Source organism: Girardinichthys multiradiatus, chromosome 5 (assembly GCF_021462225.1).
Source record: "Girardinichthys multiradiatus isolate DD_20200921_A chromosome 5, DD_fGirMul_XY1, whole genome shotgun sequence".
Taxonomy (NCBI): Eukaryota; Metazoa; Chordata; class Actinopteri; order Cyprinodontiformes; family Goodeidae; genus Girardinichthys; species Girardinichthys multiradiatus.
In genome coordinates this window covers 32,781,415-32,808,687 of record NC_061798.1, presented here as the reverse complement: position 1 = coordinate 32,808,687, position 27,273 = coordinate 32,781,415, and the positions used below count along the sequence as shown (strand labels likewise).

The following is a 27,273-nucleotide window of genomic DNA, read 5'->3' as shown; positions in this document are numbered from 1 at the left end:
TGCTTCGCAGCAGAAAACTAAAGCAGATTTAAACATTTACGGTTTAGGACCATGAAGCTCATGAGTGAATAAAAGTGATTATCAGGTTCCCTTAACCAGGCTGCAGCAAAATGTGCTTCAAAGCATCTCCCTCTAATGGGACGCCCGGTTTAATGAAAACAGAGAAGAGGTGCATCATCTCATTCTCCTCTACAGGGCAGAGGAGGAGAGTGGACAACTAGAGGCTTTTAAATAATTGATCTGCTCTCTGACTCATTGGAGGGATGAAGGACAAGAACCTGCTTCTCCTGCTTACTGACACATACCTTAAAATCAATAGCAGATTCTTCCTGCTATAGACATTACTGTCTCTATGTCAGACTTTAACACATCACACATTTTAAATTGCGTCAGCAGAGAAAGTTACTATAATCGACCATACTGCACATGGATGTAGAAATCCCCTCCGATCTACCTGGTATGCCTTCATGCGCTGTCCTGGAGTCATGGTTTTGGCAGATATGACCCAATATACACTAATCCTTAATGACCTGCTTAAACCCTCCTCCTGCGGTTTCCGAGGCGGCTACAACACCACAATGGATTTAATCCACATCCAAAATATGGCCTCAGCCACATGAGATCACCCTATAAAAGAGCCTCTGTGTTCCCAGTTTCCCCAACAGGCTTCCTGATTATTAATAAGGCTTTTGTACACGGGAAGTAAAATATTTACATGTCAGTTAGGATTTATTTTGTATTTGTAACACGTTCTTATTTCCAACATACTTTGAGCCTCCATTTCTCCACTAACAGTTCTTGCAGTTAATCAAACTGAGCATGCAGTGCCAGTCGGAAATGTACACACACTCATCAGTATGAATGTCAAACATTTAGCTGTTTATGATTGGTTTGAACCATTCTTTACCCAGGGTCGACTAAATGTACAAATTATAACTTTAATGGGTTTTTTTCCCTTTAAGTTTTAATTTATTGTAAATTTTCTTTACACCACACAGGGTCAAAATTCTCAATACATATGTATATGCATAAATCCCTAATAAAATCTAGTTAAATGTCCCATGCCAAATTGTGCTTCTACCCTATGGTAAACACAGACACCTTTAAGCTCAACTGAAATAATCAGCGGTGGTGCAGTTGGTAGCACTGTTGCCTTGCAGCGAGAAGGTCCTGGGTTCGATTCCCGGCCGGGGGTCTTTCTGCATGGAGTTTGCATGTTCTCCCCGTGCATGCCTGGGTTCTCACCAGGTACCCCGGCTTCCTCCCACAGTCCAAAGACATGCCTGTTAGGTTAATTGGTCACTCTAAATTGCCCTTAGGTGTATGAATGAGTGTGTGCATGGTTGTTTGTGTGTTGCCCTGTGATGGACTGGCAACCTGTCCAGGGTGTACCCCGCCTCTCCGACTGCTGGAGATAGGCACCAGCTTCCCCGTGACCCACTATGGAATAAGCGGTAGAAAATGACTGACTGAAATAATCAGCTGCTCACACGGACGAGCCAAACGTTTTCCATAGAGAGAGCGTCATGGTGAAACAAGACAAACTGAGCTATTTGGCCTCAAAGACAAGAACCCTGTTTGGATGAGGCTGTTAAACCTAATAACACTGCATCATTAGTCAAGCACAGTGGCATCATGCTGAGGGTCTGCAACCAGTGGAGCTGATGTATTAGACAACAGGGATGGAATAATGACAGATGGCTCTACACAGCTGGATGTTGCAACAGGTCCCAAACACAGCTTGAAACTTGTTTCAGAATCACTGAAACTGGCTAAGCTTAACCCCTTCTGAACAATTATTGGCTTAAAAGTCAGAAAACCAAAAAATGTAAATGACCTCCTCCACTTCTGATGAGTAGAAGGGTTAAATGTCAACTGTGTTGATGGATTAAAAAAAGCATGCGGTCAAAGTAACAACTTGCTATGTGGAAATTCTAGGATGTATACATTTGAGCCTGTATGTATAGTTTTGAACTCAATCAGATTAAAGTAAATATGCTGTTTTCAGGTTCACCGTGAAAAAAGAAAGACCAAAATGAATGACATTACTGCTCATAACAGGTTCTTCTACCTGGCACCCACCACCCAACAAGCACAGATTTACTGTGTGTGTTGTTATGAAAGTATACTGAAACTAAAGAGTAAAAGAACCTGCTAGGAACAAAAGCACAGCAGGGGAGTGTGCGTCGTTGCAGCTGCTCTGTTCTTGCTTCACTACAGTGGAAAGAAATTAGAGTCATTGGGAAAGATGTAGCAATCTGGGCTTATAAAACATTTTTTAACAGTTAATCCTATATAGGAAAGTATGTGCTGAAAATATATTATAGTGGTAATAATTACCCTTTCTATTGGTAAATGGTGGAGCTGGACAGAGTATTTTATTACTCTTTAATAAATCACTGAGAAGGATTCTCCAGTAAAGATAAAAACATGCCATGTCTGGATTTCATGTGGGGAAATGAACATTTTTTGAATCTGCTTACACTGGCACAAATAAGACAGGAACTGACTTTGTCTGGCATATTGCACAATGTACTGTATCTATGGTTTTAAAAGTCAGATGACTTCCCTCTCAGCTCGGTTTAGACTTTTTAAAAACAAACATCGTGGTTGATCTCATATCCTCTCTCTTTTTGTGGGATTCCAGTGTGACTCATTTTACATTAATCAATAAATCAGTGTGTGCTATCTGCTTGTCCATGTGATGGTTTGGCTGGAGATGTGTGACTCATTTTCCAGTAAACTCATCCAGTCCATGCCCAACTGTGGGAACCGAGGAGATGTTGAACTTCTCAAACAAATTTCCCTTTTAGTAATCCTGTAAAAAACAGTCTGTAGTAAAGTTGCCAATGGAAACTTTTGATGTTAACTTTTATGCTGTTTTGCATCTTTCTCAGAAAAACCCCCATTAAATCTCCCTGGTGTACATTCTCAGATTTTAATGAAAAGGATATGTTCGATGTTCCTTCGCAGGTTCTCATTGAGCTTGGCCTCCAGCTCAGCCAGCTCCTCTTCAGCCTTCCTCATGTCTTTCTGTAGCTCCAGGCGAGACTTTCTTGTGTCATAGTAGCCTCCTGTCAGAGCTCCTCTGTGGCTTACCTGGTCCCCTAGAAAAAAAGCCAACAGGTTACAGATCACGATAATGTAGGGCTACCACAATATTATCCTCTGGGTCAATCATTCCATAGGGGACAATAGAGTAGAAAATTGCACAATAGCACCTTTATGCAACATGTTCCACATTAAGTAACATGTGATACAGAACCTTAGCATTACAAAACCGTAAACTGAAGGTTGGCATACCCTCCAGGGTTATACAATCCATGGTGAAAGCTCGAGCCAGCTGGGTGGAAACCTCCATGCTACGACAAATCAGTGTCTTTCCAAACACGTGCTTAAAGGCCTTGTCAAAGTTTGGACTGTAGCGCAGCTTACTGATCATAGGGATGGCATCCTTAAGACAAAGACAAGTTACAGGAACATAACTAAAAGTGGTTGAACCTCGCATTCAGAGCGAAGATCTGGGTCAATAAATGAACAGATGGAAATAATGCAAGTCTCTCACATTTGTTTCTGGGTAGGCGGTGTCCCTGACGTCCAACTTGCTAAGTGGAAGGAACGTCACTTCCCCGGGTAAGTTCATTTTGTTGAACTCCATCAGGATTTTTGTGCTCACTTCATCAGTTTCCACAATGTGGTAAAACAGTCTGGAAGACAAGTTGATCATTTTACTAAAACTACTGGATACATTAAATGTTTCCATCAAAAAGATAAAATATATATAAGAAGCCTGTTTAAAAATGAGCCACAAACATTCAGATGATCCTTCTTACATGTTTCTAGGGATTATGACACAGTACACTTTTAATGCTAATCATATTGTGTGTATATTTTATTTAATCTGCTATATTTTAAAAGACAGAAATTAACAATGGACACACATTGCCTGAAGGATGGAGGAAGCAAAGCACCAACTGTTATTAAAATGCCTTTAAATGTTTGGAGCTAAATGAGATTACAATTTTTATTCAGAGGATTATATCTTAAAAACAACTCAACACGTTTCCTGTTGTCTTTAGTATTCTAAAAATGAAATTAGGTCAAAGAAAAATAACACAAACAGATTCCCAGTTACAGAACATGCAACATTTCTGAAAGATTAAAACCTTTTCAGTGAGCAATATTTCCCATTATGATCCAGACAGAAACTGGAATCATTTTAATCTGAGGTGTCTAATCTTGGGGTCATTAAGACAATGTTTTACCTCCTTATACTCTCCGAGCTATAACAGAACTTGTTTATTTCCCAGAACAAAGTTACCTTTATAAAGCCCAGACCGCAGGAGGTTTACATACAACCAAGAGCTCATTTGATTTTTATAAACCTAGCATAAAAAAGGTGTGTCTAATGGATTATTGCTTTGTTGCAAAAATGCTTCTTGGCTAAACATACTAATTCCTCCAGTGTGTTAGCAGTTTCCCTTAAGAGCTCTGGAGCTCCATACAGCGAGCCAAGCATACAGTCCTCCTCCGAACACCCGCGCCGCATCCCGTCCCCCACCACACAGCGCTGATAGACTGGAGGAATTTAAACCCTGCCGAGTTCGCCATTGCTAAATACTTTTTGGTGGTGAAAAGCCATGCAGATTCGAGCTATGGAGGCTAAAGCTAACCAGCCAATAGGCAGAAGAGTAAAAAAGTTAAAAAAATACAAAGGAAAAATAAAACAGACAGATAATATTAAAACATATACATAAATAAATACATTTAAAAATAAGTCATCACTAAATAAAGTTGAAAATTGCAATAGATAATAAATAAGGTAATTATTACAAAGGTGAATAAATAAAGAAGTGAATTAAATTAGATATATAAATTTGTTTCATTGAATAATTTAACTGCTGCCTATATTTATTTTTTTTACAGCATTTTTGTGTATTTAATCATCTGCTTATTTATTTATTGAGCATTTATTTATTTCTGTATAGATTCTTAATTATGGCAGGAATGGTCCTCCATGTGAAATCTGTTCATTTCCCTTCAAACGGTGGCATGTTTCTCATGGGAGCAACACAAATGCTCCACTCTGCTGCTCAACCCATAAATGCCTTTTTTCTTACAAATGTGGCACTATTTAAAGGGAAATAAAGATTTATTGCCAAGAGGCACCATAACAACAAAAACAGAAGTGGTCCAGGTTGGCATTGTTGCCTTTCTGCTACCTAATATGGTTTAGGTTTGTTCCGTTAAACGTTAAGCCACACTAACAATGTTAACTAACAAAGGATGGAGTTTATTGGGCAAGCGACAAACACATCAAGCAAAAGCTACTTCTGTAGTCCATTTGTTGATGATGTTATTGAACTAATTTAAAGGTGATTTTCATGTGTGCAAGAAACATTTCTCACCTAGTCCCTGCTGTCACTTCCACGCAGGTGTAAAAAGCTGGTTCACACTCAAAATTGTTCATGACAATGCCATGGTAACCGTTGATGACATGCTGGTTGATCCCCTTCCTCCTGAAATGCTCCAGAACTTTGTTTATGCTGTCGATACCATTCAGAATGGCCTACAGGAGAAAGGGGGGAAAGCACATGAAAGGTCTCAAAATTTCCATTTCAAAATCAAGACTTTCCCAGACTCGTATTTCTAGATTTGTTACTCCGCTCCCAGATCCTTTCCCACGTTTCAGACCAAACAAACCCTGCACACTTTACAATGACTTCTTGGTAAAACCATGACCATGTTATTTTAATAATGCAGTGAAGGCAAAAGTCTGGTAACGCTCACATGTTTCGCTACGTTTCTTTTTTCCCTATTTATCCCGACCAGGAAAATTACAAAAAATAAAAATAAAATCATACTCTAGAACAGTGTAGTAATTCTGTATATGTTTAAAAAGAAAATCAGACTTGAAATAAATATCCTTAAAGAAAGTAAAATGCTGACAAAGCAAACAAAGTTTATAACAGCAGAAATGCACCAACAATCTCTGCATTTACTTTAAAATAACATAAAAACATACTAAAGAGCCAATGTAAGTGAGGCCAGGACAAACACAGATAAGAAAATGTCACTTCAATACAACGTAAGACTAAAAGACTGCAAATCTAACAGGCTAGAGCAGAGAATAGATAAGGGTGAGTCCATCAAACACAGGAAACAGACTGAATCAACCGGGACCGATGAGACAAAGGTACATAAATGCATGACATTTGTCCATGAAGCTCCAAGCAGCCTCCTTTCATCTCAGCAGATATTATTCAGAGGTAATATTTGATTGATGTTTATGCCCAGAAGAAATGACTGAATGAGGCAGAGACGAGTGAGTCATTCGTAAATTTAGCAAGCCATCATGAGGTGCGAGTGTTGAGGCAGATGAATGATTTCATTTGATATACCTATTCTGACAAGCGGGTGAGTCACAAAAGTGAATTCTTCGCAGCATTCAGGTGGGCTCACTTGGAGACCAAAGCACTTTACTTAGAAATCACCAACACTCGCCAGTTTCCTCCCTAGCAGAGTTTGTGAATATGTGGACAGAGAACCATGTGGAACTTACAGATTTACAGCGTGACAATTTTACACTACAAAAATAGATCATCTGCAGGTATAAGTGGTCAAGTACAAAGATTAGCACGTCGTCATAAATTTGTCAACTTTTCCAGCCATGTGATACGACTTTCTGATTTCCTCGTCCACAGATGGATGTATTGGCTGTCGTGGTCTTCTATTACACAAGTCAATAATCACAAAGTCATGCAGAGCGACACAGACCTTGCCTGTAGCCGCTCGGAGGAGCTGCTGCTTCTTCTCTAGGTCCTCTCGCTTGGCTGCCAGGGCCTGTTGCTCTGCGTTCTCCTCACGCCACAGGTAGCTGGACAGACACAGACAGGCGCACCAGAAACTTATGTCACCAGAAAGATCCAGGTCCAACTGCGGCAGTGATACTCAGAGGTAAAGCATTCAGTGAGGAGGAAAAAAAAAAAAAAACGCTACGGCTTTAAAACAAGTGTTTGTTACATTCATGGAAAAAATAAAAAATATGTTTTCATTCTGAAATATTTGTACAACAAAAAGTATCGGGAATATACAGCTTCAACTTTACCTGTTTGTAAATTAATTTATTAAATTTTAAAGACAAAACAATTTATTGCTGCTTCTAATAAAAGGTCCATTACTTTTCTTATTCACTCTCTGGACAAAAGCAACAGATCAAAGTTAAGTTTGCTTTACAGAGAAAATTTGACAGATATTTTAGTATTTAATATATATTTTTAAAACCATTATTTTGATATTTATATTTAGTGGTGGAAATGGCTTAAACAACAGTTGTGTTATGGTCTCTTACAAGAAGCAGGGCTCACCAGGCTAAATCTGCATTACAGATATAATATTAGATCTTTAACGTCACTCAGTAGGACCTAAGGTATCAAATTCTGCAGCATAATTAAATCTGCTGTTTTAGCAAACTGTGAAGACTGCCAAGCAGGTATAGAAAAGCAATTATGAATAAAACCTACTGGCTTAATGGGGGGAAATTTCAATGTTCTATAAGATGCAGGCATAACAATTTAAAGGAAATCACATAAAGACCCTTGTGAGAAAACTCAACAGCAGCTAAATAAAATAATAGCATCGACCCCAAAGAAACTGGTTCATTTCTTTACTAGAGACAACTTAAATTGTTTTACTAAAAGACTAAACAGACTGTATTGGCTGCTACAGCTTCTTGAGCTCAGATACGACAAGGACAAGTTGTTCTCCTTCCTCCTGCAGGTGTTTCATAGTGGTGTCGTTTTGTGGGAAATGTTTGTGTGTCTGAACAGCTGATTTCATGTGAGATCATCTGGTTTAGGATGTTATTAAATACACCCTTCAGGCATAGGTTATAATTTGTAAATAGCTCAGGAGTAGGTACAAAAAATGTAGGTACTGGGACAGAAAGAACAGTAATGGAAACGCTCGCAAAGCGGGCCGAGTGGAGCGGAGCTGGGCCAAATTGAAGAAAGAGAGAGGTGCTACGATATAAATTTTGTGACACATCAGGAAAAATAATTTTGTATGATACAAGTAAGAGGCAAAACAAGACAGAAAAATTGAGGTTTCTTACTTTCTTTCACTTTGGAGTTCATCTTTCTTGTTCTTCACTTCATAGTACTTTTTGTCCAGCTCCTCCACACGGGTCTTCACCTCATTTAAATCTTGATCAAGTTTCTAAAAGACATAAATTAAATCTTTTTAAGAGCTCAAACGAAAGAGAAAGCCTATGATATAAAGAGATTTAAAGGTTTAGCTCTTACGGACATGTGAAGTGATTATGAAACACCACAGAAACAAGCTGTCCTTAAGAAGACGGTTACAATGACAAATTCAGCTTAAACATACATACACTGTACTGCTCGAGGTTCTTCTCCTTATTCATTTCAGTGTCCTCCAGGTCTTTGTGGATGGCTGCAATCTGCCTCTTTTTGTCATTAATGGCCTGGTCCAAGGACTTCAACTCCTTCTTGATCCACTTGTCCCTCTCCTCCTTGGAGGTAAACTGACTGCCACGGCCCTGCTTCGCATACAAGTCAGTCCTCTCTTGGGTGGCTTGGGCCAGTCTGGGAAAAAAAAAAAAAAAAGACAAATGAAGTACGTTTTAGTATTTAATTTAAACAATAAGGTATATCTGTCACAAACTAAATATCATTTTACCTCAGTGGGTATTGCTGTGATTTAATTTTGGCAGAAATTTTGTTTTTTCAAATTTTTTTTGTACTTAAAGACTTTGGAGAAGAATACTAGAATCAAAATGCTTTCGGTATGTGCTGACTGACTCATCGAGCTATGCCTGGTCATCAGCTGCGTAGTTATGAGTCATCCCTACCTAGAGATGCCCCGCTCCTCCTTTTCCTTCACCATGTTGAATTTGGGTTCAGTCTCCTGGAGCTCCTTTTGTTTCTCCTCAATCTTCTCCAGCAGCTTCTGACGCTCCTTCAGCAAGCGTTTCTGACAGAACAGAGCATTTCAAGCAAGTCAAACTCCCTTCAAACTTCTTTTAGTAAGGTGCCTTTGCATAGATGACTGACTGGCCTTGCTGGTAGACAATAAGGTAAAGCACTCCAGTTTTTGCTCATTTAGTCAACATATTAAAGGATGATCAAACAAGGACAAAAGACAGTAAGGATTTTTATTTTTGCCCGACTTTAGACAATTGTTGTGCCCGTAGTAGCCAGATGGTTTCAATCAAACAACCACCAGCCAGCATGAAGCTCACAATTCAAAAACTAAGCCAACAAACCCTTTTTATATGACTATCATCCTCATCTTCACACTACACAACCACTCTGCACAAGGCCATATGGAGAGTGATCTATGCCAACTGTGCATACAAAAGTTCATGCCAAAAGGGATGTATAGCGGACCTAAAGGTGACTCTGCTGATTTACTCATTTGGCTTTTCAACTCATCCCAAAAGGAATGCTCACGTTTTGTTTTTCCTTTATAACGTTTGGAAAATAGACAATCATTTTATTTCATCATTGGTGGAGACGTTTTCTACTTCCATCAACATTATTAATGGTCTTTCAACAGTCACTAAGCACTGATATTAGCACATAAGATAACCTGCGAGAAAAATAATAAAGTGCATGGTTTGGGCCTTGAAAGGCTTTGGAGAGAGATGGAGGAGATCAGAGAGGAAGGAGGGAAGGAAGTTCAGGTATAAACATATGCATGAGAAAACGGAGCCTGTACAATCCAGAAAAGAGAAGAATGGATGGAAGAACAAAACAATGGTTACATAAAAATTCATATAAGTAAGTAGTTGACTTTCCCGTTAATAACCGTTTGGACCAAAGTGGGTTAAAGGAGCGAAGACTCTTTTCCCATAGTGATGCTGATGGATGAGGGGTGTTGGTGCACCATCACGTGTTCAATATGACGCAGATTAGAGGCTTCCGTACCCTCTGTTCACTGTTGCCTGCCAGCTCATCCTGCAGGTCCTTGGCCTTCAACTCGAGCTTGGTCCTCTGCTTGATCTGCTCCTGGCGCTCGGCCGACAGTTGCTCTTTCTCCTCCCTCATAGCAGAGACCTTGGACTTCAGCTCGCGCACAACGCGCTCAGTCTCCTACAAACAGGAAACAGAAAAACAGACTGTGGGTTCATTTCAGGAGAATTTCAACTCGTTAACTTCACACTACAAGACAACATTACTGTAGGAAGCGTTACATTTATTCATCTAAAAATAATTTATCTCACTGTTTGGAAACTGCTGCCAATAAATACACAAAAAGCACAGAGAAAAGTTGCAGAATAAAGGCTCAAGCATATATAAATTTGCACTTTATTTTTACACATGTTGAAAAAACAACAACAACACTATATTACAGATATCCTACATTTGTTTATGATCAATCTACCAAACGTTAAAAACAAAAAACAATGAAACACTTAATGCAAAAGCAGCTGTGGTTTTAGGAAATCCTCTATATAATAAGACTCTGAGATATCAATGAAAAATGTTATTTAAAGCACATTTAAACATGTTGGATAAGGAAACACAAGGATTATAGAAATATTACAGCTTGTTTTTCAGCACCAGCCTTCATGAAGACTTTACCTCCACTTTGTCCCGGGCATCTTGCTGAGCATCACGCAGCTGTCTGGATTTGTCTCCACAGGTCTCTCTCTTACTGGACAGCTGGAGAAGACCAAAAACAAAACACAAAATTCAAGAAACAGACACAATAACAAAGGCAAGAGAAGGCTGCTCGCTCTTTTACTGTTGGACTCATCCATTTAAACAAGTATTTGTCTAATTTACAAATGACCTAACGACAGTATTTCAAAGCAGGGGAAATACATTACCTCATCTAGTTTGGCACGAGTTTCGTTAAGCTCCTGGTTGTAAATAGTGTACTCCAGAGCTCTCCTCATCTTGTCCCACTTCTGGTACTGAGCCAGCTCCTCCTTCTCATCTTCCAGGGTGTGCAGACGCTCCTCGATGTACTTCAACAGTTCATTGATCTTCTCTCGTTTCCCCTCTGGGAAAATACACAAAACGGGATGTTGTGCAAAAAAAGTGTCAAAATATCCACTAAATGCACGATGAGTTCACAATAACCTTAGCTTAATAGTACATGATGTTCACTGATAAGCACTGTTGTTGCAACCGAGGCAACATGAATCATAAAAATAATACCAAATATAAAGAAATGTTGCTTCTGGGTCCAAACTCAGTGTGATCTGATATTTCTGTTCAAGTGTATCAAAACTTGGTATGTTTTATATCTCATGGCTTAAGATTTTACCCGTCTCCTTCATGAGAGAAATACTCTCCTCCTTCCGTTCATCGTACACCCGTGTTCCTGCCACCTCTCGCAGAAGTTTCAGGCGCTGAGAATCAGGTGCTGTGGCCATTTGGTTGATCTGCATGAAGAATTAAAATGATGCAATGAAAGTGGAATAACCTATAGTTAGTTTATCTCATAAGAACATGCAGTCTAAAAAGGACACAAAGACATTAGCTCAAGCAGACACGGACAACTCTGTTGGAAACTCCTACTCATCGCACAATTTCACACTGAATTTAGAGAAATCCAGCCATTAATTTAAGGCAGATGTTAGGAAATAATTGCTTTTATCAAAAATCATTGTCGACAACTGTTGGCACCTCTAAAATCCCTTTAAAATAAATGTAACTGAAGCATTTTTTTAACTGAGCAAGAATTTCTAATTAGTAACACATGACTTTCTGTTTACACTGTGTGACACAGATGACTTTTAACCACTGGCCACCAGGGTGTAAGAGGACCCATGCCAATTGTATCACCACACTCAATCATAGGAAGGCAAGGGAGGTTAAAAAGCACGTTAAGAACTGCAGCAAAGAGGGGCATCTTGGAGTGACCAAGTACAACAACTATTAGATGCCATCTCCAGTTGTTTGCGAGGCAAAGCCTTTTCTGTCCTGGAATCAACAACGTAAACAAGTGGAGTTTTGCTGAGCTGGCATTGTGTGCTTTGGTCAAATGAGGCTGAGGTTAAACTTTTTGGCAACAAACAACGCAGGAAGGTTTGTGTGAAACTGAATAAATATGTGGATAATCATCTATCACCCACTGTTAATTATAGTACTGATAAAAGCACTAATAGAACTGTTACAGCAAAGGGCATCATGAACTCCTTCAGGTACCAACAAATATCTGACACCTTCTTCCAGGAAAGTAATGATGGGTTGTCTGTGGGTATTTAAGCAGGGTAGACAGCCAAAGCAAATGGCTAAGACATCACAGAAATGGTTCACTGGGCACAAAAATCATCCTTCTTACATTGCCCACCTCAGTCCCCAGACCTAAATCCTATGGAAAACTTGTGGGGTGAGCTGAAGAAAAGGAGAGCAGTCAGGATGTTGGGCTAGGTTAGAAGAAAAGGAATGGGCAAAGATCGCTCCCTCTCTAAGCTCCAACTTTTGGAAATATTGTAAGGGAAGAGTAAAGGGATCACAAAGCATCAACTGCAGGGGTGCCAATAATTGCTGCACTTCTGGTTTAGCTAAAAGACAATTGTCTTAAAAATAGTAATTTTCTCCACTCTACTCAAATTAAAAGTGGTGCCAGTACATTTCTCTGCATGTTTGTATGTGTGTGATCTAGGATACATTTTAGACATGTTCCAAAAATAAATTAGTATTTTATCATATCTCTATACACAGTGCCTTGCGAAAGTACTCGGCCCCCTTGAACTTTTCAACCTCTTGCCACATTTCATGCTTCCAATATAAAGATATAAAATTCTAATTTTTTGTGAAGAATCAACAAGTGGGACACAATCGTGAAGTGGAATGAAATTTATTGGATGTGTCAAACTAGTTTAACAAATAAAAAACTGAAAAGTGGGGCGTGCAATATTATTCAGCTCCCTTGCATTAATACTTTGTAGCGCCACCCTTTGCTGCAATTACAGCTGCAAGTCGCTTGGGGTTTGTCTCTATCAGTTTTGCACATCGAGAGACTGAAATTCTTGCTCATTCTTCCTTGCAAAACAGCTCGAGCTCAGTGAGGTTGGATGGAGAGCGTTCATGAACAGCAGTCTTCAGCTCTTTCCACAGATTCTCAATTGGATTCAGGTCTGGACTTTGACTTGGCCATTACAACACCTGGATACGTTTATTTGTGAACCATTTCATTGTAGATTTGGCTTTATGTTTTGGATCATTGTCTTGTTGGAAGATAAATCTCCATCCCAGTCTCAGGTCTCTTGCAGACTCCAACAGGTTTTCTTCCAGAATGGTCCTGTATTTGGCTCCATCCATCTTCCCATCAATTTTGACCATCTTCCCTGTCCCTGCTGACGAAAAGCAGGCCCAAACCATGATACTGCCACCACCATGTTTGGCAGTGGGGATGGTGTGTTCAGGGTGATGAGCTGTGTTGCTTTTACGCTAAACAGATCGTTTTGCATTGTGGCCAAACAGTTCGATTTTGGTTTCATCTGACCAGAGCACCTTCTTCCACATGTTTGGTGTGTCTCCCAGGTGGTTTGTGGCAAACTTTAAACGAGACTTTTTATGAATATCTTTGAGAAATGGCTTTCTTCTTGCCACTCTTCCATAAAGGCCAGATTTGTGCAGTGTACGACTGATTGTTGTCCTATGGACAGACTCTCCCACCTCAGCTGTAGATCTCTGCAGTTCATCCAGAGTGATCATGGGCCTCTTGGCTGCATCTCTGATCAGTCTTCTCCTTGTTCAAGATGAAAGTTTAGAGGGACGGCCGGGTCTTGGTAGATTTGCAGTGGTCTGATACTCCTTCCATTTCAATATGATTGCTTGCACAGTGCTCCTTGGGATGTTTAAAGCTTGGGAAATCTTTTTGTATCCAAATCCGGCTTTAAACTTCTCCACAACAGTATCTTGAACCTGCCTGGTGTGTTCCTTGGTCTTCATGATGCTCTCTGCGCTTTGAACAGAACCCTGAGACTATCACACAGCAGGTGCATTTATACGGAGACTTGATTACACACAGGTGGATTCTATTTATCATCATCAGTCATTTGGGACAACATTGGATCATTCAGAGATCCTCACTGAACTTCTGGAGTGAGTTTGCTGCACTGAAAGTAAAGGGGACAAATAATATTGCACGCCCCACTTTTCAGTTTTTTATTTGTTAAAAAAGTTTGACGCATCCAATAAATTTCATTCCACTTCACGATTGTGTCCCACTTGTTGTTGATTCTTCACAAAAAATTTGAATTTTATATCTTTATGTTTGAAGCCTGAAATGTGGCAAGAGGTTGAAAAGTTCAAGGGGGGCGAGTATTTTCGCAAGGCACTGTATGCTGAGACTAAATTTAAATAAGATGGGCAAACAGGGGGGAACTTTTTAGAGTCATGCATTGACACAGTGATTCACAATATAGTATACCACTGTTTTCTCACCTTTCCCTGCTTGACAATGTAGTATGGGTTACTGCGAGAGAAGCCGGCACTCTCCAGAAGGTTCATGACGTCATTCTTGCTGTAACAAAAGACGGCAGAGTTGACATTTTCTGTGGAACTTTTTACAGATACACAAACCACAGTAATACGTACGTCACCATCTTCTTGTCCAAGAAGTACTGGTCCTTCTTTGCACCAATAACACGGCGAAGGGAGACCTCCTCTTTGTCGATCTGGAGGGAGAGAAATTTCTCACTAGTGATGATGACAGCCACATATTAGCTGATTTCTCCTGTTTATACAACACTATTGTGCAACAAGGCTGATTACAGTTTCAAACTCTGTTAAAGAAACAAATTTCAATTTCTGCTGCACTTTAAAGAACTGTAATAGACACTGATATGTTAAAGCTCCAAATGCAGAAGTTGAGAGAGAGAGATGACAGTAATACAAGAAAGAGCAAATGTTAATACCGGCAGCCGGTTATCAGAGTTATCAAAAATGATCTCCACAAAAGCAGAAATGACACGGGGACCAGTTCCTTCCTACAGTAACAGAAGAAAAAACATCATCAGGACAATAATTAAATCTCAAAAGGTTTTTTACATCACACTGTTTCCATATAACATCGACTTAAATTCCCAGTATAGCAATCCAAGCCAAATTCAGGAGACTGAAAGTTGGCAGAACTCACATGAAGCAGGGCCAGGCGCTGTTCAGGTCGCAGGTGGCTGAATTCATCACTGAGCACAAACTGGATAGCTGCAAAAGACAGTTAAACATTGTAATTATTACACTATTGTTAAACACATGTTGGAGACTTTTTAACTGATATATAACAAAGTAAATAAGGCTTACATACCATAGAAAAAGTTACTTTTTCCAGACCCATTTCTGCCAACTGAAACAGAGAAAATTGGTCAAGTGATGAAATGAAAACAACTTAATCTACACAAGTAAAACATTTAAAATGCATATTTTAATCTCGAATCTGCAGCTTTAATTACAGGTCCTTCTCAAAATATTAGCATATTGTGATAAAGTTCATTATTTTCCATAATGTCATGATGAAAATTTAACATTCATATATTTTAGATTCATTGCACACTAACTGAAATATTTCAGGTCTTTTATTGTCTTAATACGGATGATTTTGGCATACAGCTCATGAAAACCCAAAATTCCTATCTCTCAAAATTAGCATATTTCATCCGACCAATAAAAGAAAAGTGTTTTTAATACAAAAAACGTCAACCTTCAAATAATCATGTAGTTATGCACTCAATACTTGGTTGGGAATCCTTTTGCAGAAATGACTGCTTCAATGCGGCATGGCATGGAGGCAATCAGCCTGTGGCACTGCTGAGGTCTTATGGAGGCCCAGGATGCTTCGATAGCGGCCTTTAGCTCATCCAGAGTGTTGGATCTTGAGTCTCTCAACGTTCTCTTCACAATATCCCACAGATTCTCTATGGGGTTCAGGTCAGGAGAGTTGGCAGGCCAATTGAGCACAGTGATACCATGGTCAGTAAACCATTTACCAGTGGTTGTGGCACTGTGAGCAGGTGGCAGGTCGTGCTAAAAAATGAAATCTTCATCTTCATAAAGCTTTTCAGCAGCTGGAAGCATGAAGTGCTCCAAAATCTCCTGATAGCTAGCTGCATTGACCCTGCCCTTGATAAAACACAGTGGACCAACACCAGCAGCTGACACGGCACCACGGCATCACTGACTGTGGGTACTTGACACTGGACTTCTGGCATTTTGGCATTTCCTTCTCCCCAGTCTTCCTCCAGACTCTGGCACCTTGATTTCCGAATGACATGCAGAATTTGCTTTCATCCGAAAAAAGTACTTTGGACCACTGAGCAACAGTCCAGTGCTGCTTCTCTGTAGCCCAGGTCAGGCGCTTCTGCCGCTGTTTCTGGTTCAAAAGTGGCTTGACCTGGGGAATGTAGCACCTGTAGCCCATTTCCTGCACACGCCTGTGCACGGTGGCTCTGGATGTTTCTACTCCAGACTCAGTCCACTGCTTCCGCAGGTCCCCCAAGGTCTGGAATCGGCCCTTCTCCACAATCTTCCTCAGGGTCCGGTCACCTCTTCTCGTTGTGCAGCGTTTTCTGCCACACTTTTTCCTTCCCACAGACTTCCCACTGAGGTGCCTTGATACAGCACTCTGGGAACAGCCTATTCGTTCAGAAATTTCTTTCTGTGTCTTACCCTCTTGCTTGAGGGAGTCAATAGTGGCCTTCTGGACAGCAGTCAGGTCGGCAGTCTTACCCATGATTGGGGTTTTGAGTGATGAACCAGGCTGGGAGTTTTAAAGGCCTCAGGAATCTTTTGCAGGTGTTTAGAGTTAACTCGTTGATTCAGATGATTAGGTTCATAGCTCGTTTAGAGACCCTTTTAATGATATGCTAATTTTGTGAGATAGGAATTTTGGGTTTTCATGAGCTGTATGCCAAAATCATCCGTATTAAGACAATAAAAGACCTGAAATATTTCAGTTAGTGTGCAATGAATCTAAAATATATGAATGTTAAATTTTCATCATGACATTATGGAAAATAATGAACTTTATCACAATATGCTAATATTTTGAGAAGGACCTGTATATTTTAGTTGCTATGCATTCGTGATCTGCAGGCAATTAATACATTTCACTAGGTGGGTGGATATGAGTCGACAAAACATTTTGTAAAACAGATTCTAAAGCTCTCAGAGAGTGGTTGGAGCATCATAATGACAGAAATAAAAAAATATAGATTAGGGGAGATGTAGGATAATCACAACCTCACAATTTGTTAATAATCTTATATCTTTATTTATTATATTATGCTGTTATTGAGACAGCTAAATATTGGTAAAAACATCTTGATACCATTGTTTCATATCAAAATTTTGAAGCACTGCATCAGGTATATTTGTAGCAGCAAGTCTGCAGCTGTTGGTGTGACAAACGCTTGTAAGATGTTTTGCTGCTTGCATTTATATTTGCTATTGTGAGTAGCAGTTTCAAATATTCCTATTGATGGCATAAAACAAACTTTACTTACAAAATAACTCAAGTTTTTTTGCTTGCTAACAACACAGAGATGGCCTTTCGTTGAATGCAATGTTTGATTCGAAGATGAATAATAAAGGAGAAAAAAAAGAAATCATCCAAAGAGTCTTAGTTAATTAAGGTTTTTAAGTACCTATATGGCAAAAATGTCAGATTTAACACATGAGCACATGTTGAATTAACGTGTGCAAGATCTCAAGTCAAATCATAAATAGGAAATGTTTTTTAAAATCACAATTTTGGAATTTAGCCATAGTGTTTGTTACCTTTTAGCTGAATAAAAGGACTTTTACAAATCAATTTATTGTATTTATTGCACTATATAGAAAAAACAACAACTGCAAAGGCAGAACATTCATTAAACATCACTTCGGGAACATTTCATGGAAATATCTGAGGACTTTTTAAACTAAGCAGTTTCTTTATGTTATTTGAACCTACATACATGATCTCGGAATAATTTTAAAGTTCTCCTATAACACCTTTAGATGGAAACATTTGCTTTGACATGCACCTCTTTTGAAATCGTTTTTAACACACCTATTTACAGCTCATATATAAAAACCTATCCAATATGAAACCGTCATTAGCACACAATGATACTGGAATTCATTTAGTACAATTGGATATACAGTGCCTCTCTTAACTGCTATATTTGTGAAAAAGCTTCTATACAGCAACAAAATCTGAATCTGAAATGAATGCAAGTACAAACTCACCGATCACATTGTGCTTGGGACTAAAGGGATCCACAACAGTTTGATCCCTATAACTTCTGAACCCCTGGATGATGACCTGCAGAACCCAAATAGCCCAGTCAGAACACAGACCATAAACAACGTCTCCTTTAGCAGAACACTGACAACAGGAAATTAGTAGAATACATTTCGTAAAGGGCCGAGAAGTACGGGAATGCTTCTTGCAGGCTAGACTCAATATGTGTAACTTGTATGTGGGAATCTCAACATCAAATACAGATCCTAAAAGCGGGACTGGGCCTTTTTGACATCGGGGGCTAACGGTAGCTTTCATTCAGGACGTCACCAGCTTTACGTCAATAGAAAATATACACGAAAGCATGGAAATATACACGAGGGTTAAGTAAACCAGCATACTGTCAATCTTACAGTTGCATTGCAGATATGCTTCTTACCACTGGCATTAAAGCAGAGCATTAAAAGTATGAAAATACACATATAGCAGTTAGGCTGATAGCGTTAGCTTAGCTTTTTAAGGGGGAGACGTGCAAAAATTCGCGATTAGCACAGACTGTGCCCCTACCTAACTATACGAATATGAACTCAACTTAGGCAGCATTTTCAGTCAGTTTGTTCGGCTTTATAGAACAACTAGCACACGGTGTGCAAACGTTTGACAACGGTTACTAGCATTAGCATACCGCTTAGCTAGTCTTGTTAGACATTAGCTCGGCTCCACCATGCAGAAGCCCGGTGGTTTTTAGCTTACCTGTTTAATATACATGGCTGTCTAAACAGGGCGTCTCCTGGATAAAACGTGGAGAATAGTGTCTCCCCACACACTTAACAAAACAACACGAGAAAGTAGGAACAATAGAATAACTGTTACATATGAAAAATAATGAAAGAATGCATGCTAACAGAGAATAACATGGAAAATGGCGGCGGGGGCGGGATAGTACGACTCGTACCATTAAGTGAAAACAGGGTCGGTATCGCAAAAAAGAACGGATAGAATGGCGTGTATTTAGAGAAATCTTAGAATTAAAATAATCTGAAGTTCTACTGCGACAGCAACATTTTGAAGATCTTATTTTTGCAGCTAAACAAGCTTTAAAATGCGTCATTCGTATTTACATCTCCTTCCTCGCACAGTTGGTACAATCCACCTGTTATCCACTGGGCGCCAAACAAAATCATTACAGTTCTTCCTGTCCTGTTTGTGTTTATCAAAACCAGCTGCTTACAGCAGGTTAAGTTAAGATATGTTAAAACGCAGTTAAGAGAAGTTGTTTTCAGCCTTTTTAGATCAAGTCCCTCCACGGTATTACTGTTTTCCAAATATCTCACTTAAAAAACATTTATTAGTGTAACCAGACTTTAATTTTGTCAGAAGTGAAGTGGTCCTATAAATGGCTGTTTAAAATGTCATCAAGTCTTGTTACACGGTTTTTTCTAAGAAGCGCAATATAGATAATAGAAATTTAACATTATATAATAATATAATGTAACAATCACTGTTGCATATACAGGGGTTGGACAATGAAACTGAAACACCTGGTTTTAGATCACAATAATTTATTAGTATGGTGTAGGGCCTCCTTTTGCGGCCAATACAGCGTCAATTCGTCTTGGGAATGACATATACAAGTCCTGCACAGTGGTCAGAGGGATTTTAAGCCATTCTTCTTGCAGGATAGTGGCCAGGTCACTACGTGATACTGGTGGAGGAAAACCTTTCCTTACTCGCTCCTCCAAAACACCCCAAAGTGGCTCAATAATATTTAGATCTGGTGACTGTGCAGGCCATGGGAGATGTTCAACTTCACTTTCATGTTCATCAAACCAATCTTTCACCAGTCTTGCTGTGTGTATTGGTGCATTGTCATCCTGATACACGGCACCACCTTCAGGATACAATGTTTGAACCACTGGATGCACATGGTCCTCAAGAATGGTTCGGTAGTCCTTGGCAGTGACGCGCCCATCTAGCACAAGTATTGGGCCAAGGGAATGCCATGATATGGCAGCCCAAACCATCACTGATCCACCCCCATGCTTCACTCTGGGCATGCAACAGTCTGGGTGGTACGCTTCTTTGGGGCTTCTCCACACCGTAACTCTCCCGGATGTAAAGGTGGACTCATCAGAGAACAATACATGTTTCACATTGTCCACAGCCCAAGATTTGCGCTCCTTGCCCCATTGAAACCGATGTTTGGCATTGGCATGAGTGACCAAAGGTTTGGCTATAGCAGCCCGGCTGTGTAAATTGACCCTGTGGAGCTCCCGACGGACAGTTCTGGTGGAAACAGGAGAGTTGAGGTGCACATTTAATTCTGCCGTGATTTGGGCAGCTGTGGTTTTATGTTTTTTGGATACAATCTGGGTTAGCACCCGAACATCCCTTTCAGACAGCTTGCTCTTGCGTCCACAGTTAATCCTGTTGGATGTGGTTCGTCCTTCTTGGTGGTATGCTGACATTACTCTGGATACCGTGGCTCTTGATACATCACAAAGACTTGCTGTCTTGGTCACAGATGCGCCAGCAAGACGTGCACCAACAATTTGTCCTCTTTTGAACTCTGGTATGTCACCCATAATGTTGTGTGCATTTCAATATTTTGAGCAAAACTGTGCTCTTACCCTGCTAATTGAACCTTCACACTCTGTTCTTACTGGTGCAATGTGCAATCAATGAAGACTGGCTACCAGGCTGGTCCAATTTAGCCATGAAACCTCCCACACTAAAATGACAGGTGTTTCAGTTTCATTGTCCAACCCCTGTATTTGATCACTGCACTTTACTTCTTGCCTTATGTACTTCAAAAATGATACCATGACAAAGTTTCAGTGGTGAAAACATTTATTAAACACATTTCATTTCCCACATTATTGAAAAAAAACAGACCATAGTTTTTAAATAAATTAGGTTTAAATGCCTAACCATAATTGTGAATAGGCAAATGAATCACAATATTAACCTAAGGCATGTATATTGCAGTTTATCACTGTGCTGTGTTGTTTTATCACTGCAGCTCAGAAGACAGGAAAACCCTTCAATGGAACACTGTTCTTTTTTTACTCTTCATTGCGTCTCTTGTTGATCTCCACGTCTACCCGCTCTGCTAGTTTCAACACCAGGCACACAGAGAGCATTGATTCTTAAAATTTCAAGTAATACTACCAAGCAGTCACAGTTCACTTTTTTAAGGCAGTGCAGTTATTGGGCTCAATTTTAACGGGTGGTGTACTGGGGACTGCAGGCAAGAGGTAGGGAAGGTGAACATGGGTGGCTCAAAGCTTTTGGTGCTGAAAGTGGCGGAGAAGTCATTGGCAAAAAACGAGGCCGACTCCGTGACGCACGGAGTGGCTGGTTCGGGCGTGGCAGCGAGGGCCGGTGTGTTGGACAGGACCTCGGACTCATACTGCAGCAGCTGGCCCATGAAGCTGAAGTTCGGTGAAATGACAGCCCGGCGCTGCTTGATGATCTCGAAGGCTTCATCGAGCCTCAGTTTCTGGGTTCTCATGATGTACGCCATGCAGATGGTGGGCGAGCGTGAGATGCCTGCTTCGCAGTGTACCAGAACCTTCCCTCCGGATTGCTTCACTTGATCTGAAGGGGAAAGAAAGCAAGAAATCTTTATTGTTTTCGGTCCAATTTCACCAACCGCAAAACATTACAGTTTAGCCCTGTAATTATCCCCTTTCCCCTCCACACTAATCAGCGTGAACACTCTACATAGCAACTATTGCAGCATATTAAAGACAAACAAAGGCAACAGCATCCATGGGGGAAACAGACAGACTTCTGAGGCTGGTGTTAGTCACAAAGCACACCTGCCCTTGCACTCCTGTGGGGGCGCTGCATTTAGCCTACATCCTCACAAATGTGTGTCGTAGATGCCGTGCTCCTACACTTCTACCACCTCCACACACATCTACTTTCACCTATCTTTCAAAATGTCTCCCCTTAAATGCTTTTAAATAATTCTTAGAAATGCTCCAAACACCTACTGATCTGTATTTTCATCTGCCTTGCATGTAAGTCTGATCTACCCACGTTGCAGACATGAGTTTCATTAGCCACTGTGGACACCTACGCGTCTCTCTCTGTGTCACAGAAACTACGAGGGCCACTTCTGTCTGTTCCAGAGAGCCATTCTGCAGAGAGAGCGAGACCAACCTGAATCAAGCTGGGTGGGATCTGTAGGTGTTTTGATGACCAAGGTTTGTTTTGAATTAACAGGACATACTTCAGGAGGTCAGCAATATTCATTATCATCCTCTGATTTGCTGATTGATTTTAATTTAGGACCAGCAGCTGTGATTATTTGTGCAGCCTGGATGTCTAATGATTGATGAATTTTGGAAGCTGTGTTTGAATGTAGGCTAAACCTGCTCACGAGAACACTTTTGCTGCCTCATGTAACGACAAGGCTTACACAGAAACTGCGTCCCCAAACAATGCATATTAGCGACAATGGCTGCCACCTAATACAGGTCCGGCTAACTGCTTGTGGATGCTCCGTCTGTGGTTATGCCAGGCTATAAATAACGTATTGTGTGTTATCTTTGCTGTTGCCATTATACAGCAGCCCCATTACCTTCCTCTGTAACACATTTTGCTGGCCTCAGGCCCATCAGTAATTTTCATCTCCTACAGACAAACACACGTCTCTTAGTGTGCATTAGTCACCTAGTATTTAACCTCCACCCAATTATCATAAATAGCAGCGTTATGTTCTCTTTCAGGCTCCAAACTCTGACCTCTTTGCTACAGCTCACCTAGTTTTCACACTGACTGACCGCACCCGGCACCAGAGTGATTTGGCTGCAGAGCAGATGACGGCATTGGAGAGCTGTCATTGCATTAAGAAGGAGGGGGAGGAAAGGAGATCGGAAGGGAATAAGGGAAGAGAGGAAATCCTGACTGACAGTGGCCTGGCTGGGTTATGTTTGTGAGGGATTGAAGGCTTGTGATGATGATAAACTGATTACCATTAGGTTTCTCAGAGCTTTCTATTTGTGAATGGCAGCAGGCTGAGGTAAAGGATGACTTATGTGAAGATGCTATTCAAAAATAGCCATGTCTCTGTATAGGAGTCTTTTTGTATCCCAGCTTGGGTATTTTTAAAACTTGAATATTATGGGATTAAACCCATGTAACAGCTTCATTTAGTATTCTTGCAGGCTTGAGGGATTAAACCATTCAAGTCCCAATTTCGGTGTACCATAATATCCAGCGCTCCTTACTCACCTATAAACTCTATAGCCTCCTGGAAGTGTGAGCTTATGTCAGCCATGGGGCTATCCTCCACCGGGATCCACTTGTAGTCGTAGCGGCCTTTGGTCGGATGCATGTCCCGGCGCGACACGTTGAGCAAGGCTGTGATGTGAAGGTCGCTGAGATAGTCCTGTCTAGAAGCATGGTAGGCACTGCCGAGGTAGAGGAAAGGCAGGATCTCTACAGGTTTACCCTGGAGTGCAGAGAAAGCAGAAAAATAAGTCAAGTGTAAAAGGGCAAGAACAGACAGCTCTCTCTCAGAGAAGACAAAACAGTTAGCTGCCAGCCTTGATTCATTCGCTTTTACCCACCCTGAACCCTGGGAAAATGCACTTATTGTCCAAGTCACAGCACCTATGCGCCCCTGCCAGAAGAACTGTATGTTTATTTGAAGACCAAGTGCACTGGAGAAAGGAGGACCCATTAGGTGCAGTGACTTACAATTCAGTCAGAGACACAACAGATCATTCAGATCTGAAGCTTTCTCAGACTTTCTATTTATGGTAGACATGATAGATCAAAGGCCACAGATAAAAGCCTCACTGAGAGGTTGTTCTTCTTTTTTGGAAAATATAAAAAGAACTGGGGAGCAGGGAAGGTAAGAGAATATCATGGTGTGGCTTTGATGTCAAATATACACCTCACAATACCAGCGTGGTTTGGGTGCACGCACTTTACAAAACCTGACAGTTGCAGTGTTGAAGCATTGCAGCTGTGTAGGAGAGGAGGGGTGTTTCCATACCTGATCATAATCTGGTTTGCGGTGAGAAAGCTTCTCGCTGTGGCTGCTGACTCTTTTCTCGGTTTCAGTTCCGCTATGGTCAGTGGTTTTCACCTCAGTGCAAAGTTCAGGGTATTGAGAGTGGAAGTTTTCGTATCCTCCTGAGAGATAGACAGAAAAAATACATGTCACGGTTACACATTTTTAGAAGAAGCTCAGAATAATAACATTACCTCTAACCTATTAACACATTCACACACATGTCTTGTGAAATGGCAGTGCTTACGAAACAGTTTTAGCGCCGGATTTGAGCGTTTATAACCTGATTATACACACGTAATTAATTACAGGAGCCCGCACTAGGGGGACCGGTAATCCGTTTAGGCCAGTATCCTGATAGACGGAGATGAATGCGTTTCCCAATACATTGTCACGATCTCAGATGAACCCTACTATAATGAAGATCCGGTCCCAGTGAAGAGACGGAACTTAGTTCGACATCAACGAAAGTCGCTGAAACACCGATTTAGCTGCTTCTCTCCAGCATTGACTCATCCGCTCTACTGACGCACGCAGGACATTCATTTCTCCAAATCGTGGGAGAAAAATAGCTTCTCAGGACCCGGGATAGTATGAGGAGGACAGTTAGTCAAAATCGATTCGATAAAGTGATGGTGATGTTGCCAACATTTTGGTCAACCACTGTGAAAAAGCCTTTTATGGGTGTGTCACGTTTTTATTTCTTCAGACTACACGCATCCAACTAAAATATATTCAAACTCATATATTGTATAATACATTTTGTTCATATCCAGCTTTTCTCGTTACTGTATCATTGAGCATGAAATAAAACTACATAATGTGAAAAGGATGTCATGGTATTGCTTTTGAAATTATTATATACATTAAACAATTTTTAAGAAACAAAACTCAGCCAAAAACAATCTGGTCAATGTTTACCTATTATTTTAGTATAATAATAATAATAATAATAACAATAATAACAATTATAATTATAAAAATTCTTACCTTTCAGGAAGCAAATGCTTGCCCCGCTCGCTAAATGCGACAGGGTGTTTATTACTATCTGTGCTACACTGTCCTTTTTCAGTTTCTGCCAGTGGGACGTCCGGTCATCGAGAGCCACGATCGCAGATATGCTTCCTTCCCTGAGCCGAAACAGAGCTCTCTCGTCCGGGATGACAAACTGCAGAGGGACCGGTCCTCCTCGGCACCTCCGCACCACCAGAGAGTTGAGATTGACGTTGACGGACCCTTTAATACTGGAGTTCGTAAATGAGAAATAGGGTCGACAGTCCACGATAAGGCAGCTGCCGCATTCCTTCCTGATGATCTTTTTTAGACGCCGGCAGTCGATGCTGGAGACCTTCATTCTGGTGAGTTGTTGTTGTTATTGCCTAAGAACTGAGCTGGATTTGAAAGCGGGCGAGCAACGAGCCCCGTGCGAGTCTGTGCCTACATTTCCTCCAAGGGGATTCCGGCCAATCGGTTTTATGTGAATGGGACCTCCGGTGCGTGACGTCGCGAACCATATATGGACATCGACGCTGGTATTTTCGCAGGAAAAAACCCGCCCCCGTCCATGACTTCACTGTGACTCCGCCCGCGGCCCTGGTAAATAAGAAACCCCGTACAGAAACTACCACTGATCCAGCCATTAATCACTCCCTTCGCAAGAAGCCCCGACAGCCTTTTCATCTGCAGCTCCTACTTCATGTTTGAAGCTCACCACGACTTCTAAAGAAATCATCGCCTGCCTGAGAGCCTGCTAACGTCTCAGCTATTACAAAAATAAAGCCATCACAGTGGGTTTCTGCAAGAATACTTTCAATGACTCAACGAGCATATGTTGCCATATAATTAATGTTTTCAAAACACACCATTGAGCTGTCAAAAAACACAGCATGTCAATAAGCTAATAAATGTAATGCTTTTCTAGTGTGTACCTCGGATCTAAAAAGCATGCACACTACTGTTTCTAGTTTGGTGATGTAAAACACGTGATTGTGATAAATCCTTTCAAAAACTCTTTCTACCCTTAATGTGACTCACATCCTGTACAAACAAATCTTTAAAATGAGAAACTGGTGACAAAGTGTGCAAAAGCTTTATTCAGTTTTTGCTCCAAAAAACCTAACATCAGTTAGAGTGAATCATATGTAGCTGAATAAGGTTTAACTGTCCTAATATAATTTTTCTTATATTTTCTCATTTGCATCCTTTAGCTAAAGCCACTATTTATGGAGAGGTTACAAAGGATCAACATTTCTCATTATACAAACGTTTAAGTCAGGAGAAGAGTACAAAAAAAATCCACAGCAATATATTTTTACGACGGCACCGTAAAAACAGTCATTAGTAACTGGAGATAATATGGAATAATATTGGGATTGCATAAATTTGATGTGTCTCTAAAATAAATAAAAACACTAGACTGAAAGTGATTAGCAACACTGATAAAGCTGCAGGGATTTCTGAGAAGGGCTAGTCATGTTTTACATGTGACAAAAATCTCTTGTAGTCTTTTAAGTCCTGACTAAGAATTGGCGCTGAAAAAAGAAGCAAAACATCCAGGCCAGTGTAAAATATTCTGAAATCATTGGGAGAATGTCCTATGGTCGAATAAAACCAAGCACAAATTTTTTGCCAACATTTTCAAAACATATGTTTGTCATAAAATCAACACTGCATTATCACCAAAAGAACATCCGCAGTGAAACATGGTAGTGGCAGCATCGTGATCTGGGATTTCTTTTCTTCCAATGGAACTAGGGTTTGGATCGAGATTAATGGGAGCATGATCAATTCCAAATACTGGTAAGTTTTCACCCAAAACCTTCAGATACAGTATTTGCTTGGAGTATGAAGATGAAGAGGGAGTTAATTTTTCAGCATCACAGTTAGTCCAAGCATACAACCAAATCAGCAAAAGAATGGTTTCACCAGAAGAAAATGAACGTTTTGGTATGGCCGAGCCAGTACCTAGAACAGAGAGTATGGCGGGTTAACCTGACAAGAGCTGTCAACAAGTCATGTCTTTAAAATGCAATGTT

The 27,273-nt window shown here is 40.5% G+C and overlaps 2 protein-coding genes across 2 annotated transcripts in view; both read right to left on the bottom strand.

Annotated features, from left to right (window-relative positions):
- The window catches only part of smc3 (structural maintenance of chromosomes 3), a 35,825-nt gene extending 16,676 nt beyond the window's left edge, over positions 1-19,149 (bottom strand). Inside the window, exons 1-19 of the mRNA XM_047365883.1 lie at positions 18,961-19,149; positions 18,213-18,288; positions 15,292-15,330; positions 15,124-15,191; positions 14,903-14,974; positions 14,583-14,662; positions 14,430-14,508; positions 11,299-11,416; positions 10,856-11,031; positions 10,608-10,688; positions 9,951-10,115; positions 8,873-8,994; positions 8,393-8,606; positions 8,114-8,217; positions 6,778-6,877; positions 5,409-5,569; positions 3,566-3,707; positions 3,304-3,454; positions 2,955-3,107 (exon numbers count right to left, since the gene is read on the bottom strand). Of these exons, the coding sequence (XP_047221839.1) occupies positions 2,955-3,107; positions 3,304-3,454; positions 3,566-3,707; positions 5,409-5,569; positions 6,778-6,877; positions 8,114-8,217; positions 8,393-8,606; positions 8,873-8,994; positions 9,951-10,115; positions 10,608-10,688; positions 10,856-11,031; positions 11,299-11,416; positions 14,430-14,508; positions 14,583-14,662; positions 14,903-14,974; positions 15,124-15,191; positions 15,292-15,330; positions 18,213-18,288; positions 18,961-18,975 (2,116 nt within the window). The 5' untranslated portion in view covers positions 18,976-19,149. The remainder of the gene's footprint in view (positions 1-2,954; positions 3,108-3,303; positions 3,455-3,565; positions 3,708-5,408; positions 5,570-6,777; positions 6,878-8,113; positions 8,218-8,392; positions 8,607-8,872; positions 8,995-9,950; positions 10,116-10,607; positions 10,689-10,855; positions 11,032-11,298; positions 11,417-14,429; positions 14,509-14,582; positions 14,663-14,902; positions 14,975-15,123; positions 15,192-15,291; positions 15,331-18,212; positions 18,289-18,960) is intronic.
- A 1,890-nt stretch (positions 19,150-21,039) lies between these two features.
- Positions 21,040-25,707, bottom strand: dusp5 (dual specificity phosphatase 5). Its single transcript, XM_047364262.1, has 4 exons — positions 25,229-25,707; positions 24,221-24,360; positions 23,452-23,671; positions 21,040-21,807 (listed from the first exon to the last, which is right to left on the bottom strand). The coding sequence occupies exons 1-4, from the start codon at positions 25,590-25,592 to the stop codon at positions 21,401-21,403; spliced, it is 1,131 nt and encodes a 376-aa protein (XP_047220218.1). The 5' UTR covers positions 25,593-25,707; the 3' UTR covers positions 21,040-21,400.
- Between the last annotated feature and the right edge of the window lie 1,566 nt (positions 25,708-27,273).

Excerpts from the sequence above, each read along its gene's own strand:
- dusp5 (XM_047364262.1), bottom strand. The coding sequence starts at position 25,592 with ATGAAGGTCTCCAGCATCGACTGCCGGCGTCTAAAAAAGATCATCAGG. Across the intron at positions 24,361-25,228 it reads AAGCATTTGCTTCCTGAAAG|GAGGATACGAAAACTTCCAC; the intron begins GTAAGAATTTTT and ends TCTATCTCTCAG. Across the intron at positions 21,808-23,451 it reads GGAGGCTATAGAGTTTATAG|ATCAAGTGAAGCAATCCGGA; the intron begins GTGAGTAAGGAG and ends TTTCCCCTTCAG.